Source organism: Lithobates pipiens, unplaced genomic scaffold, assembly GCF_037356315.1.
Source record: "Lithobates pipiens isolate NorthernLeopardFrog02 unplaced genomic scaffold, aLitPip1_a1.2 Scaffold_30, whole genome shotgun sequence".
NCBI classification, from domain to species: Eukaryota; Metazoa; Chordata; class Amphibia; order Anura; family Ranidae; genus Lithobates; species Lithobates pipiens.
In genome coordinates, this window is record NW_027507791.1 from 40411742 (window position 1) to 40428238 (window position 16497).

The 16497-nt window shown below is 42.0% G+C and overlaps 1 protein-coding gene across 1 annotated transcript in view; it reads left to right on the forward strand.

Moving 5' to 3' along the window:
• Positions 1-16497, forward strand: part of LOC143942670 (Fc receptor-like protein 3) — a 51242-nt gene that overhangs the window by 17531 nt on the left and 17214 nt on the right. Inside the window, exons 6-7 of the mRNA XM_077464049.1 lie at positions 3090-3371; positions 12614-12895. Coding sequence (XP_077320175.1) covers positions 3090-3371; positions 12614-12895 — 564 coding nt within the window. The remainder of the gene's footprint in view (positions 1-3089; positions 3372-12613; positions 12896-16497) is intronic.

A 16497-nucleotide genomic window follows, 5' to 3' on the forward strand; every position in this document is an offset into this window, starting at 1 on the left:
CACCCCCCTCCCCCCTGAAAGGTGCCAATTGTGGCGCCGGAGGGGGGGAGGGTTCCAATGAGCGGAAGGTCCACTTTAGGGTGGACCTCCGCTTTAATTTATTTCTGCTCCCAATGAGAGACAAAGACGAAATAGAGGAGTAAGGACTGACTGCCATCATTATCTGTGGATATGGGGAGAAGGAATTGAAACATCCAGTGTGTTTAGATATGCGGTTGCACTTTAGTACGGATGTTTGCACATATTTCCCTGTATTGTTTACATTAGCGACTTCGGTATTGTTTGCGCGTTCCCAGTGTACTGGATACATAATTTTACTGTTACGAAGCAATTTTAAGAATTATAGTACCTGTATTAATTGTATTCATTTATATTCTCCTTTTTCTGCATCCTGCTACATTTATTCTTGCTGGTGTTCCAAAAACACAGTAATATACTACCCCTCTTCTTAGTACTGCCTTATCAGGATATAGAACACCGCAACACCACTCCCTTGAGTTATTTATATGTATGGTGGATACGGTTTGATTCACTTCGGTGTATGCAGCAGTTCCCCTTTCTTTGTTCTATATATTTTGTTTCTTTTTTTAATGGTAGCGCAGGAATAAGGGCTGTTCCTTTAATAGGCACAGTGGCGCTTCTGGATGGGTACAAGGCTCTTTAAGGATTCCAAAAATATCTGGCCCTTTTTAGGATGCACCACATCCCTACCAAGCAAGACAACAAAAAAGGAGGAGGTACTATATGGGACTTGTAAGGTACTCAACGTGATAATCTACGACTAGGTTTCTGCTACATTTGTATCATCTTATCAATACATTTTATTAAAACAAGTTAAAATTTTCTGTAGAAAATCCCCAAAAATATTCACATCTCCACCTCGACCCATCAACTGTGTAAAATAATTTAAACAGCTTGTCAGCATAACCATTAATATTCTTTAGGTTATGAAGATTGTTGTGACGGAACCGATCCCACACTCCGATTGAGTGCTTCCGTCAGTATACCGCTTCCTAAGTCTGAATATAGATATCAGATACCACTCACATGCACAAAACAAGACGAGGCTTGCTTAGCTGCTCAACATGGACTGCTTTATTAGAACCAAAATGCCAAGTATTTATAATACAGTAGAAGACTAAAACCTAACCTAATTAGCATGAGCTAATTATCTAAATCAACACTCAGACTAGTTGACTGAGGGATAAGACTTTTCGGCTCCTAGCTCACGAACAATTCAATAAACATTACCATAAACATCAACACTGGGTTAATTAGCCCAAACAACAATGTGTGGAATACTATTACAAGCCAGACTAGACTCATTTACATTATACAAGCCAACAGACAGGTGGCTGGAGTTCATGACATTAGCATCTGACAGTGTGTGTCCCAACAGCATGAGACAACACACATTATATATATATATATATATATATATATATATATATATATATATATATACATATATACAGCATTGAATCTGACTAGCACAGATTATAGTGGGGTTCTCATTCACCCTGTGCCCCTTAAAATCCAGGGCCCATAATCAGTCCGCAAGAGGCTCACATTCAGTTCTCTCAAAAAGCCTGTGTCCCGGCTAGGTCTGTCACAGTTGTTATACCGACAAACTTTTGAAACTCGCATTTTACGGTTGATGAGTTAAGGAAGGAGGAGGTGTGAATAATTGGCTGGATGCTCTATGGACATCATTTTTAACTTTAAATACCTTAGAAGTCCTGTATCGTAAATCCTTCATTTTCTCACTTATATTAAGACATTGGAAGAGTAGGCCTGGAGAAAAAAAACTATTCGCATGGGCATTCATGACTGGGTTCAAAGGGAAAATTGGTACCAAAGAGTTCAATGTCCATTAGAACGTGGTGTGGAAAGATTGTTTGGATGGACTGGAAATGACTGAAAGGGACCTAAAAGGTTGTAGAGGAGCGTATTGAATCTGTTTCTAGTTGGAGTTTAGTAAGTGTTGAGTTAAACTCCTGCCCAATGGTCCTGTTTTCTTTATTTTTGGTTTCAATAGATATGGAATCAATGGTCTCTTGATATAATAATCCTTGTCATAACAGCTTGGTGGGATTGAATGGTCTTTTGAAAGTGGCCATATTGTTAACACAATGGATCTGTCTCAGGCATGGTGTCCCTTCATTAATGTGTATCAAAGGCAGAGTGCATGAGCATCATGGGAAACGTAGTTCCAAAACATCTGGAGTGCCAAGGTTCGCCATCACTGATATAGGTTAATGGCAAGCAGGGTGCAGTGTGAAAAAAACGATTTGCCAGACTGGATGGACTGGGAATGGATAGCAGGGGCTTAAAAGGTGGGGTTAATCTCCCACCCAATTGTCCTTTTTTGTTGCTTTAATAGATATGGAGTCATGGGTATTGCTCTTATAATCCTTGTCATAGCAGCTTGACGTGGTTGAAGAGTCATTTTAAGTTGGTCATAGCATTCAAGGTGTAAAGTGGGTTAGAGATCTGTTTCAGGCATGGTGTCCCTTCTTTAGTATTGTCAAGTTGGTATTGGTATTGGTATTGCAGGCAGTATTTGCCGAATTGCTCCCAGGGTGATGCAATGGGGTCTAGCACATGGACTTTCTCAATGGATGCAGGTATGGTGTCCCTTCTTTAGTATTGCCAAGTTGGTATTGGAATTGCAGGCAGTATTTGCCGAATTGCTCCCAGGGTGATGCGATGGGGTCTATCACATGGACTTTCTCAATGGATGCAACTAAAAAAAGTACTGCACCTTCAAAAGGCTAATGCCGCGTACACGAGATCAGATTTTCCGACAACAAATGTTGGATGTGAGCTTGTTGTCGGAAAGTCTGACCGTGAGTACGGGGCATAAGAACTAGATTTTTTCATCCATGTTGTTTCTGAACAAATCCCAGTTAATGTTTGATCTGGTCTACTGGGGGAGGATAAGACACAATGCTGTTGGGAGAGATGTGTTGACCCTTGTCAAGCAAGGGTACCCACAAGGAGACAAACAACCCAGTTGATAAATGAAAAGATTTTCCATTAAAACCCTTTGCCCATCATTCTGAACCTTGTTTTTTTTTTTTTTACAGCGATTTTTTCTGAGCCAGTTTTACGTTTAATTCAGCCGCATTTAACAGAAGGTGACGTCATGAATCTAAAATGTGAAACAACTCTGGTCCCACCCAATAAAAACAGAGAGCTGCGGTTTGGCTTTTACAAAGATGGACGCCCTATGCAGGAATTTGGTGTATCTGATAGGTACAGGGTGCCGTCAGCTCGGATAGAGGATTCTGGGAATTATGCTTGTGAAGCACAAACTGTAAATGGAACTGTGAAAAAGAGGAGTAAAAATGTATTAATCCAGATTAAGGGTTAGTGTGAAGAATCGGAGCCAGCCTTGAAAAAATGGACTTGTGTTGTCTTCATCTGGACTTATACAGTGAGGGAAAGAAGTATTTGATCCTCTGATGATTTTGTACGTTTGCCCACTGTCAAAGAAATGATCAGTCTATAATTTTAATGGTAGGTTTATTTTAACAGCGAGAGATCGAAGAAGAACAAAAAAATCCAAAAAAACGCATTGAAAAAAGTTATAAATTTGCATTTTATTGAGTGAAATAAGAACATGACTTAGTACTTGGTGGCAAAACCCTTGTTGGAATTCGCAGAGGTCAGACGTTTCTTGTAGTTGGCCATCAGGTTTACCACACATCTCAGGAGGGATTTTGTCCCGCTCCTCTTTGCAGATCCTCTCCAAGTCATTAAAAGAGAAGTATAGCCAAAGCTTGTCGGCAATTCGTTTTGCACTCCTGTGACCCATTTTCAGCAGAGAACGGACTGAAGTCCACTCTCTGTTGATGTCACAAAAATCAGTACAGGCATCGCATCATCGTGACAATGAGGGTCAGGATCTGCCAGGTGCCTCGTCTAACACCCTGCTCAGCAAGCCGCTGAGAGACTGAGCTGGCCGCCCCCCCCCACGCCCTCCACAGCTCAGCGCTCCAGTGAGCAGGGAGGAGGTTGAGCAGAGAGCAACTGATTGACACTCAGCAGCTCTCTGCTCAGGGAGCTGTCAGAACCGAGCAATTGGTGGTGTTTGATCGCTCGGTTCTTAGTGTAGAGGAGCATGCAACATCGGACCGATGTTGCATCCACCTAGGTAAGTATAATTGGGGGGGGGGAAATCCTTTACTTCTCTTTTAAGGCTTCGAGGCTGAGGTTTGGCAACTCAAACCTTCAGCTCCCCCGACATAGTTTCTATAGGATTAAGGTTTGGAGACTGGCTAGGTCACTCCACGACCTTAATGTGCTTCTTCTTTGTTGCCTTGGCCACGTGTTTTGGGTCATTGTCATGCTGGAATACCCATCCACGATCCATTTTCAATGCCCTGGATGAGGGAAGGAGGTTCTCACCCAAGATTTGACGGTACATGGCCCTGTCCATCGTCCCTTTGATGTGGTGAAGTTGTCCTGTCCCCTTAGCAGAAAAACACCCCCAAAGCATAATGTTTCCACCTCCATGTATGACGGTGGCGATGGTGTTCTTGGGGTCATAGGCAGCATTCCTCTTCCTCCAAACACTGCGACTTGAGTTGATGCCAACAAGCTTGATTTTGGTCTCATCTGACCACAACACTTTCACCCAGATGTTCATTAGCAAGCTTCAAACAGGCCCATACATGGGCTTTCTTGAGCAGGGGGACCTTGTGGTTATTGTAATTGCGTTAGTTATACCACTAGCTGGTCTTTGTCAGGTATATAGAAATACCATTTTAATCACAATTGATGGATAAACAACAGTGGGTGTTGCAGGATTTCAGTCCTTTGCGGCATAGTGTGTAACCAATTGTTTTCTTGGTGACTATGGTCCCAGCTGCCTTGAGATCATTGGCAAGATTCTCTCGTGTAGTTCTGGGTGATTCCTCACTGTTCTCATGATCATTGAAACTCCATGAGGTGAGATCTCACATGGAGCCCCAGACCGAGGGAGATTGACAGTTATTTTGTGATTCTTTCATTTGCAAATAATCACCCCAACTATTGTCACCCTCTCACCAAGCTGCCTGGCGATGGTCTTGTAGCCCATTCCAGCCTTGTGTGGGTCTACAATCTTGTCCTTGACATCCTTGGACAGCTCTTGACAGCTCTTTGGTCTTGGCCACGGTGGAGAAATTGTAATCTGATTCTGCTTCTGTGGATAGGTGTCTTTTATACAGATAACAAGCTGAGATTAGGAGCACTCCCTTAAAAAGAGTGCTCCTAATTTCAGTTTGTTACCTGCATATAAGACACTTGGGAGCCAGAAATTGTGTTGATTGATAGGGCATTAAATACTTATTTCACTCATTAAAATGCAAATCAATTTATAACTTTTTGAAATGTGTTTTTCTCTCACTGTTAAAATAAACTTGCCATTAAAATTATAGACTGATCGTTTCCTTGTCAGTGGGCAAACGTCCAAAATCAGCAGGGGATCAAATACTCCTTACTTCATAAATCCTGATAAAAAAATGTTATTGCTGCCTGTGTCCCTGTTGGGCCTGTGTCCCTGTTGGGTAGATTTCCCTCTCACTTCATGTTAGGACACAGGACATACAGTATGTGGTATTATTTCTTCTTCTATTCTACTGCTGTATCCTCTCCTCGCATTTGCTGGCTGTCAAAATGACAGCCGGGAGTTGCTATATAAATACAGCAGCTATTTTAGCTACTGCTGTTAAAAGAACGGTTAGTCCAAAACTGTGTCCTATAGAACTCCTTTTCCAGTGGATTTTTTTTTTCTAGTGGTTATTAGGGATGAGCTTCGTGTTCGAGTCGAACGTACGTTCGACTCGAACATTGGCTGTTCGTGCGTTCGGCGAATTCCGAGCGTTTTGGCCGTTCGCGTCAAAATTCGAGTGACGCGCACGCGGACCACAATGCACTGCGTTGGCGCAGTGCATTGCTGTCCGATGATTGGCCAAGCATGCACTGTGACCCCGCATGCTTGGCCAATCGCAGCGCCGGCAGCGAGGAGAGCCATGATTGGCCACAGGCATCCTGCCTGTGGCCAATCATAGCTCAGACTGTGTAGTGCACGCCCCACACTATATAAGGCCGCCTTTAAGGCGGCCTCCTGTAGTGTGTTACTTTGCATCTGAAGCAGTGGGTGTTCTGTGTACCTTCAACACAGTACACACCAATCGTTTTTGGCTGATTTCCTATCTTGCTGCTGTGTAGTGGTTGTTGTCTGTGCCCTGACTGCAGTATACACCACTATATTCACCTCACCTATATAGCTAGTGATCTAGCTTTAACCACTTAACAACTGCCCATTGCCGATTAACGGCTTCAGGGCGGTTGTTTAACTCAGAGAGGCCGCTAATTAACGGCCTTCCAGAATTCTGCTCTCGCGTGCCCCGAGGTGTGCGCACTCGAGAGCATCCGTGACCGCCGGGTCCATAGGACCCGGCGCATCACGGTAAACGGCCGCTCATAGCGACCGTTTACCACGTGATTGCTCCGTCAAATGACGGAGTGATCACTTGGAAACAAACCGGCGTCATGTTATGACGCCTGTTCCTCCCTCCCCTTTCTGTACCGATCGGTACAGCGGAGGGGAAAGAGATCGGTGTCAGCAGCGATGTGGGCTGCATCTGCAGTGCCCACATCGCTGCTCACCAAATTTAACCCCTCAATTCCCTGCCAATACTCTGCAATACCAGTGCATACTCTGCAGTACCCTGCCATTACTCTGCAGTACCCCGCCATTACTCTGCAGTACCCCACCATTACTCTGCAGTGCAGTACCCCGCCATTACTCTGCAGTGCAGTACCCTGCCATTACTCTGCAGTGCAGTACCCTGCCATTACTCTGCAGTGCAGTACCCTGCCATTACTCTGCAGTACCCTGCCATTACTCTTCAGTACCCCCCATTACTCTGCAGTAACCCCCATTACTCTGCAGTACCCCCCAATACTCTGCAGTACCCGCCATTACTCTGCAGTACCCCCAATACTCTGCAGTACCCTGCTATTACTCTGTAGTACCCCGCCAATACCCCGCCAATACTCTGTAATACCCTGCCATAAATTGCCATACCCAGCCATACTCAGAGATACCCAGCCATACTCGGTGATACCCTGAAGTACCCAGCCATAGACGCCCCCCACCCCTCACCGCCCTCTGGTGCTTCTACCAACTCGCCAGTACGATCAAAGCCAGAATCTTTTTTTTTAATTTTTTATTTCAGGCTTCCCAGCCTAGAGGTGAGATGTGGGGTCATATTGACCCCCCAGATTTCACTGTAAAGAGGACCTGTCATCCCATATTCCTATTACAAGGGATGTTTACATTTCTTGTAATAGGAATAAAAGTGATCAAAAATATATTTTTGGGAAAAAAAAATGTCAAACTAAAATAAAGTAAAATGAACAATAAAAAAACAAAATAAAAATTAAAGCACCCATGTCCCCATGTGCTCGCATGTGCCACACATATGAGGTATCGCCGAGAATGTTAGAGCGAGAGCAATAATTCTAGCCCTAGACCTCCTCTGCAACTCAAAACATGTAACCAGTAAAAAAATATTTAAAGCGTCGCCTATGGGGATTTTTTAAGTAGCGACGTTTGGCGCCATTCCACGGGCATGTGCAATTTTGAAGAGTGACATGTTTGATATCTATTTACTCAGCATAACTTCATCTTTCACTTTATGCAAACATTGGGCTAACAAGTGGTTAATAATAGAGCTTGCAGTCAGTAGTGTTAGGAGATAGTGCGTGCTGTCTGCGTGCTCTGTACCCAGTACATACCGCTATAATATAGGGCAGGCCCCTACTTTCAAACATCCAACTTACAAACATCTCCTACTTGCAAACGCAAGGAGACAGCAGCAAGTGAGATGAAAAAAGATGGACGACAAAACAAAATTATACAGGGGTGATATGTTTTCCAAAAAGCTTAAAGATATTTTTTTTGACTGGAGCTACACTTTAAAAATGTACCGGTTGAAAATGACAAACAGATTCAACTTAACACAACAAACCTACACAGTCCCTGTCTTGTTTGCACCGCCTGTATACTGCTGTTCTGAGTATATAGGGCCTGGGGGCCACACGCATTTCCTTTTTTTAATATGGGTACGGGGTTCCCCTTAATATGTGTACAAGACCCAAATAGGCTGGTAATGGGCAGGGGGGGCTACCCATGCCATTTTTCTGAATGATTTTCAACCATATTGCAGGAACCAGATATAACATTAAAACCGCAAGCAGTTTTAAATGGTGTTATTTCCGTTTAATGTCATTTTGTGCAGGGACTGTTCTAAACACGGGAAACACGTGGCACTTCACAGGCATACTACAGACACCCCCCAGGCACCATATTTAAAGGAATATTTCACTTTTTTTTTTCACTTTAATCGTCATTAAAATCAGTGCTCCCGCCAAAACGGTAGTTTTTAAAACTTTTTTTGCAGTGACCCATGTCCCCTGAGGCAGGAGGCAGGTCGCCAAACCCTTTTTAGGACACTATCTTGCATATTAGCCATTAAAATTAGCATTTTCCAATTCGAACGTTCGAGTCCCATAGACTTCAATGGGGTTCTATCGTTCGTACCGAACGCGGGGGTCGTTCGCAAGTTCTGGTGCGAACCGAACCGGGGGGTGTTCGGCTCATCCCTAGTGGTTATTATTTCAATTTCTTTTACTTGTTAAATTAGTTTTCTTTTTCTTTTTTGTTTTATTCTTTTAGTGTTGCAATAAAAGATGTGCATTCAAAAAAAAAAAAAAAAGCTTTGATTTTATTTGTAAATAACTTTGTACCAGAATCATTATTTTAGTGTCATTAAAAAAAAAAAAATATATATATATACTGTATATATATATATATATATAATATAAATATATAAATGACACTAAAATGACAGTAAAACATTATTTTTAAAATAACACTTTAATAGGCTTTCAGTTTCATTATTTCTTTTGTATATATATATATATATATATATATATATATATATATATATTAGAATATAATGTATGTTCTCTAATTAGTTTTATTTTAAATAACACTAAAATGACAGTAAAACATTGTTTTTAAAATGGCACTTTAATAGGCTTTCAGTTTCATTATTTCTTTCTTATATGTCCAATATATATATATATATATATATATATATATACACATATATATACATATATATACATATATATATATGTTCTCTAATTAGTTTTATTTTAAATGACACTGAAATGACAGTAAAACATTATTTTTAAAATAACACTTTAATAGGCTTTCAGTTTTATTAGTTCTTTCTTATATGTACAATATATATATATATATATATATATATAATAGAATATAATGTATGTTCTCTAATTAGTTTTATTTTAAATGACACTAAAATGACAGTAAAACATTGTTTTTAAAATAGCACTTTAATAGGCTTTCAGTTTCAATATTTCTTTCTTGAATGCCCAATATATATATATATATATATATATATATATATATATATATATATATCTATATATATATATATATATATATATATATATATATCTATCTATCTATATATATATATAAAAAAAAGTTATACGAACAATTCATCAATATATACGAGAATATCAGTATAAAAACAGCGCTTATTTCTATAACAAAAAGTCCTTTGTAGAAGTCGTAATAAACAAAAAAATCAAAAAAATCACTAGACAGTTCCAAAATGTGCAGATAAGGTGCCTATAGTGATCTAATCAACGTTGTAAGGTGATCAGAGGTGCTGCCAAACTTTCTTCCACCATAAACCGGGAGTGCTTCACCACATGCGATGCGTACCCCCCTCGGGGGTTAAACTCACCAGACACAGCTGATAAGATAAGCCTTAAGGAGTAATCACTTCAATGGATATAGTAATATTCATATATATCCCCCTTTAGCGTTGCAGTCACAAGTAGTCCTCCAAGTATATCATAGAAATGAAACAGAATATATACATAGCATAATACTGTTTTATTTTTTAAAAGGTTTGACACATATCAACAAAGTCACCCACTTCAATATATGCGTACATTAACAAAGAGTAACATCAGCGTTAAAATCGTGTACTTCACCGATTTAGCAGTTCCAGAACCATTCACCAGTGTTCCCCTGTATACACTGGGTATCACTTCCTGGTCCATGGTTAGCGGTGGAGCGCACACCTCACTTCCGGTAGCGTCGTGTAGGCCACGCCCTGACGCGTTTCATCACTTCCGACTTCAACCGAGGGCGTGGCTACACGACGCAACCGGCCAATATATATACAGCCCGCCCTCTCTCCGCAAGCCAATCAGGCAACCACACAATGTCCAGCCCACACGACGCTGCACATCGTCATGGAGACCGGATGTAAGCAGCCTGACAATACAATGCGGGGAGGAACTATAGCCAAAAGCAAAAACGATCGTCGCATACGTCGCGATCTGTTAATTGCAAAGGCAAGTCAAACATTATGAACATTATAACCTGAGCAGCACATAACACAAACATCCCTAAAAAAATATATATGAAATTACAGTTAAAAAAATATATCCTCAATTTATAAATAACTATAAAACTATATATATACTCACGCAGTAAACAGGGATAGCATAGGAGGAGGATAAAAAAGGACATAAAAACATCAATTGATCCCTATATGTGTATAAAATTTAAAGCCAGAAACTTTCTATACACAAAAAGATTTCTAGATTATCTCTCTAAAAAACGGCTCTCTCAGAGCCAGAATATATATTTTATGTATCATCAAAAATATATGTATATGTGTATACTGGCTCTGAGAGAGGGGTTTTTTATCCTCCTCCTATGCTATCCCTGTTTACTGCGAGTTTTATAGTTATTTATAAATTGAGGATATATTTTTTTAACTGTAATTTCATATATTTTTTTTTAGGGATGTTTGTGTTATGTGCTGCTCAGGTTATAATGTTCATAATGTTTGACTTGCCTTTGCAATTAACAGATCGCGACGTATGCGACGATCGTTTTTGCTTTTGGCTATAGTTCCTCCCCGCATTGTATTGTCAGGCTGCTTACGTCCGGTCTCCATGACGATGTGCAGCGTCGTGTGGGCTGGACATTGTGTGGTTGCCTGATTGGCTTGCGGAGAGAGGGCGGGCTGTATATATATTGGCCGGTTGCGTCGTGTAGCCACGCCCTCGGTTGAAGTCGGAAGTGACGAAACGCGTCAGGGCGTGGCCTACACGACGCTACCGGAAGTGAGGTGTGCGCTCCACCGCTAACCACGGACCAGGAAGTGATACCCAGTGTATACAGGGGAACACTGGTGAATGGTTCTGGAACTGCTAAATCGGTGAAGTACACGATTTTAACGCTGATGTTACTCTTTGTTAATGTACGCATATATTGAAGTGGGTGACTTTGTTGATATGTGTCAAACCTTTTAAAAAATAAAACAGAATTATGCTATGTATATATTCTGTTTCATTTCTATGATATACTTGGAGGACTACTTGTGACTGCAACGCTAAAGGGGGATATATATGAATATTACTATATCCATTGAAGTGATTACTCCTTAAGGCTTATCTTATCAGCTGTGTCTGGTGAGTTTAACCCCCGAGGGGGGTACGCATCGCATGTGGTGAAGCACTCCCGGTTTATGGTGGAAGAAAGTTTGGCAGCACCTCTGATCACCTTACAACGTTGATTAGATCACTATAGGCACCTTATCTGCACATTTTGGAACTGTCTAGTGATTTTTTTGATTTTTTTGTTTATTACGACTTCTACAAAGGACTTTTTGTTATAGAAATAAGCGCTGTTTTTATACTGATATTCTCATATATATTGATGAATTGTTCGTATAACTTTTTTTTATATATTTTTATAAAATTTTTAATGGCTGCTACTATTGTCCGCTCTGCTGGGTTTTAATATACTCAGCAGTTACTATTAAATATAGTGTGGTTCTAGCATTTATTATATATGCAGGTATCCGCTTGAAGGGAAGTGTATATGTGCATGTATATATGTATATATATATATACTCTTTTATTTACGTGTGTGCGTTCACTGTTTAAGAGGGCTCACATACGTGAGTATATATATATATAATTTTGGGAGGTGTATGAAGGTCTTAGTTTGGCGCAGAGAGGTATATGATAGGCCGTTTTAAAGTATACCAGCTGTTGTTTGTCTATATATATATATATATATATAAAATATAATGTATGTTCTCTAATTAGTTTTATTTTAAATGACACTGAAATGAAATGACAGTAAAACATTATTTTTAAAATAACACTTTAATAGGCTTTCAGTTTTATTAGTTCTTTCTTGTATGTACAATATATATATATATAAACTTTTTTTTGCATAACAATATCATTTTTTTTTTGTTCTAAAAATGTATTAATTAATATGGCTCATAGCAGACAAGTATAAATTGCCCTTGACCATAGGGGGGTCTATAGTATAAATTGCCCTTGACCATGGGTGGTCTTTAGATGTGTGAGAGCTTACATAATAATAATAATAATACAAATAATAATAAATATAAAATAATAATAATAAAAAAAAAAAATCACAAACGCTGACATATGTTATAGCTAATGTGTCTTCTTTTCTCAGCTGCCTTTGGCCAAATACAAATCAAGCTGAGTGCCAACGAGGTGGTAGTAGGGGATAATATCGTCCTCTCGTGTGAGTCCATGTTGAGCACCCTTCCTATATGTTACACTTTCTATCGTAATAACACATCCTTCCGTAATATCACCGTTCACCAGAAGGAGGAAGCAGTGATAAGAGTACCCATCACATCTCCATCTATGGCGGGGTTGTATTTCTGCATTTCTGACAACGGCATTGCTAAACAAAAACAACTCAGCAACATGGTCATCCTGCTCGTAGTTGGTAAGTACTTCATTGTTCAGTTTATCATTGGATTATTGACTCTGTACTTAAATTATATGTATAGACAAAACTGGAACACGAAGTGGATAGAAACCCCCCCAAGAAGACGCATTGGGTGTAACACTTTCCTACTCCTACGCTATGCAAAACAATTATTTTTGGGCTATTTATACACTTTGTAATTGACTAGATTTTATTTTGAAGTCTCTAAATGATATCCTTTTTCTCCAAGAATAATCCATACACATCCTCTAATGGCCTTGTAATCTATTTTCCGTGACATTGTAAAGCCCTCTATGAGCTTCCAAAATTCGTCCTTTAGCCGCTAACTTCCATTTGTTTGGAATGAGTAGATCAGACTTTCTCAACCTTTTCAACACAGAGGAACCCCTGAAATAACCTTTCGGTCTCAGGGAACCCCTGTTAAAAATGCCTGTATCTACAACTCATGATACCTTGGTGTGATGGTCAGTGGAGGAATGCTGTGATCACACCAGTGGTCTTGGGGAAGAATTTCCCCCCTACAGACAGCTAAAAAGATCACTGGTGTCACTGGGAACTTATCAGAGAGACAAAAATTGGTCATTGCTCAAGGAACCCGTATCAACCATTGGAGGAACCCTAGAGTTTCATGGAACCCTGGTTGAGAAACCCTGGAGTAGATGCTGATTGTGGTCATGTGCACTGCTCTATGCTCACTACAAATCCAATAGACCATAGTCCATCTTGGCCGTGAACAAGAGAGTATGACTATGTTCCTATATGGTGGGACCAAGACTGGATCGCTGCATTCCTACATACAACAGGGTCAAGGCGAGGTGGCTACGTTCCTACATTCAGTAGGACCAAGACAGGGTGGCTAGGTTTCAACATACCATGGAAATAAGACTGGGTGGCGGGTGGCTACGTTCCTACATACAGTTGATCCAACACAGTGTGGCTATGTTCCTACATACAATGGGGCCAAGACAAGGTGGCTATATTCCTACATTTACTGAGACCAAGACAGGGTGGTTATGTTTCTACATACGGATGGACAAAGACAGGATGGCTATTTTCCAACATACGGTGGGACCAAGACAGGATGACTACACTCCTACATACAGTAGGACCAAGACAGGGTGGCTAGGTTTCTAGATACTGTAGAAATAAGACTGGGTGGCTACATTCCTACATACAGTGGATCCAAGACAGGGTGGCTATGTCCCTACATACAATGGGGCCAAGACAAGGTGGCTATATTCCCACATTTATTCATACCAAGGCAGGGTGGTTATGTTTCTACATATGGATGGACAAAGACAGGGTGGCTATTTTCCAACATACAGTGGGATCAAGTCAGGATGATGACTATGCTCCTACATACAGTGGGACCGAGACAGAATGGCTACATTCCTACATACAGTGGATCCAAGACAGGGTGGCTATGTTCCTACATACAATGGGGCCAAGACAAGGTGGCTATATTCCTACATTTATTGAGAAGAAAACAGGGTGGTTATGTTTCTACATACAGATGGACAAAGACAGGATGACTATTTTCCAACATACAGTGGGACCAAGACAGGATGACTACGCTCCTATATACATTGGGATCGAGACAGGGTGGCTACGTTCCTACATACAGTAGGACCAAGCCAGGGTGGCTAGGCTTCTAAATACTGTAGAAATAAGACTGGGTGGCGGGTGGCTACATTCCTACATACAGTGGATCCAAGACAGGGTGGCTATGTTCCTACATACAATGGGGCCAAGACAAGGTGGCTATATTCCTACATTTATTGAGACCAAGACAGGGTGGTTATGTTTCTACATACGGATGGACAAAGACAAGATGGCTATTTTCCAACATACAGTGGGACCAAGACAGGATGACTACGCTCCTACATACATTGGGATCGAGACAGGGTGGCTACGTTCCTACAATTACCATCCCTTATGCTGATTTAATAAAAACATTTCCTAAATGTAAGCTTTTAACCAGTTGCCGACCGCCGCACGCCGATGTACGTCGGTACAATGGCACGGGCAGGCATAAGGACATACATGTACGTCCCTTGCCTCCCGCGGGTCGGGGGCCCGATCGGGCCCCCGCCCGGTGCCTGCGGCGGTCGGTATTCGTTCGGGAGCGATCCCGGACGAGGGGACGGCCATTCATTCATGGCCACCCCCTCGCGATCGCTCCCGACGAATAGAAATCCCCGGTGACATCACTTCCTCTCCTGTAATGTAAACACAGGAGAGGAAGTGATGTATTCTCTCCTCCGTGTCGGTATTTTTCGTTCCGACACGGAGGAGAGCGGATCAGTAAGTTGCACCAACACTCACACACACAGTAGAACATGCCAGGCACACTCACACCCCCCCTTTACCCCCCGATCACCCCCCCAATTACCCCTGCCCCCCAGTCACAGTGACACCAATGTCATTTTTTTTTTTTTTTTTTTGCATTGGTGTCATTTGTGACTGTAATAACTGTTAGGGCAGTTAGAGTTAGCCCCCTTTAGTTCTAATGTACCCCCCTAACCCCCCCAATAAAGGTTTAACCCCGTGATCACCCCCCGTCGCCAGTGTCACTAAGGCTGGGTTCACATTGCAGCGGTTTATGAGAACGAATGTGATTCGCACCGCACTGCAGTGCAAATCACATCCGATCTCTGTGCGATTCGAGTTCAGCCATTCGCCGCACCCGCCGCACCCGCCACACCCGCCGCACCCGCCGCAAATTCGCACGGGACCCTTTTTTTGGCCCGCAGCAGAATCGGATCGCATGGGTGTTCACACCATGCGATCCGAGTTTGCAGATCGCACTGCGATATGCGAACTGATCTGGGGGTGTCAGTAACATTTCACTGACACTCCCAGCAGTTCGCATAGGGCAGTGTGAACTGCCGCCGGGAGGCATGCGATGCGGGAACCCGCCGCGGATTCGCGGCGTTTCCGCATCGCTCCAGTGTGAACCCAGCCTAATAAGCGATCATTTTTCTGATCGCCGTATTAGTGTCACAGGTGACGCTAGTTAGGCAGGTAGGTATTTAGGTTCGCCGCAGCTTTTTATAGCGCCAGGGACCCCCATATACTACCGCATAAAGCCCCCTGATTGCCCCCTAGTTAACCCTTTCACCAGTGATCACCATATAACTGTTACAGGTGACGCTGGTTGGTTAGTTATTTTTTTATAGTTTCAGGGCACCCGCCATTTATTACCTAATAAAGGTTTAACCCCCTGATCACCCGGCGGGTGTCATTTGTGACTAATAACTGTTAGGGCAGTTAGGGTTAGCCCCCTTTAGTTCTAAGGTACCCCCTAACCCCCCCAATAAAGGTTTAACCCCGTGATCACCCCCCGTCGCCAGTGTCACTAAGACTGGGTTCACATTGCAGCGGTTTATGAGAACGGATGTGATTCGCACCGCACTGCAGTGCAAATCACATCCGATCTCTGTGCGATTCGAGTTCAGCCATTCGCCGCACCCGCCGCACCCGCCGCAAATTCGCACGGGACCCTTTTTTTGGCCCGCAGCAGAATCGGATCGCATGGGTGTTCACACCATGCGATCCGAGTTTGCAGATCGCACTGCGATATGCGAACTGATCTGGGG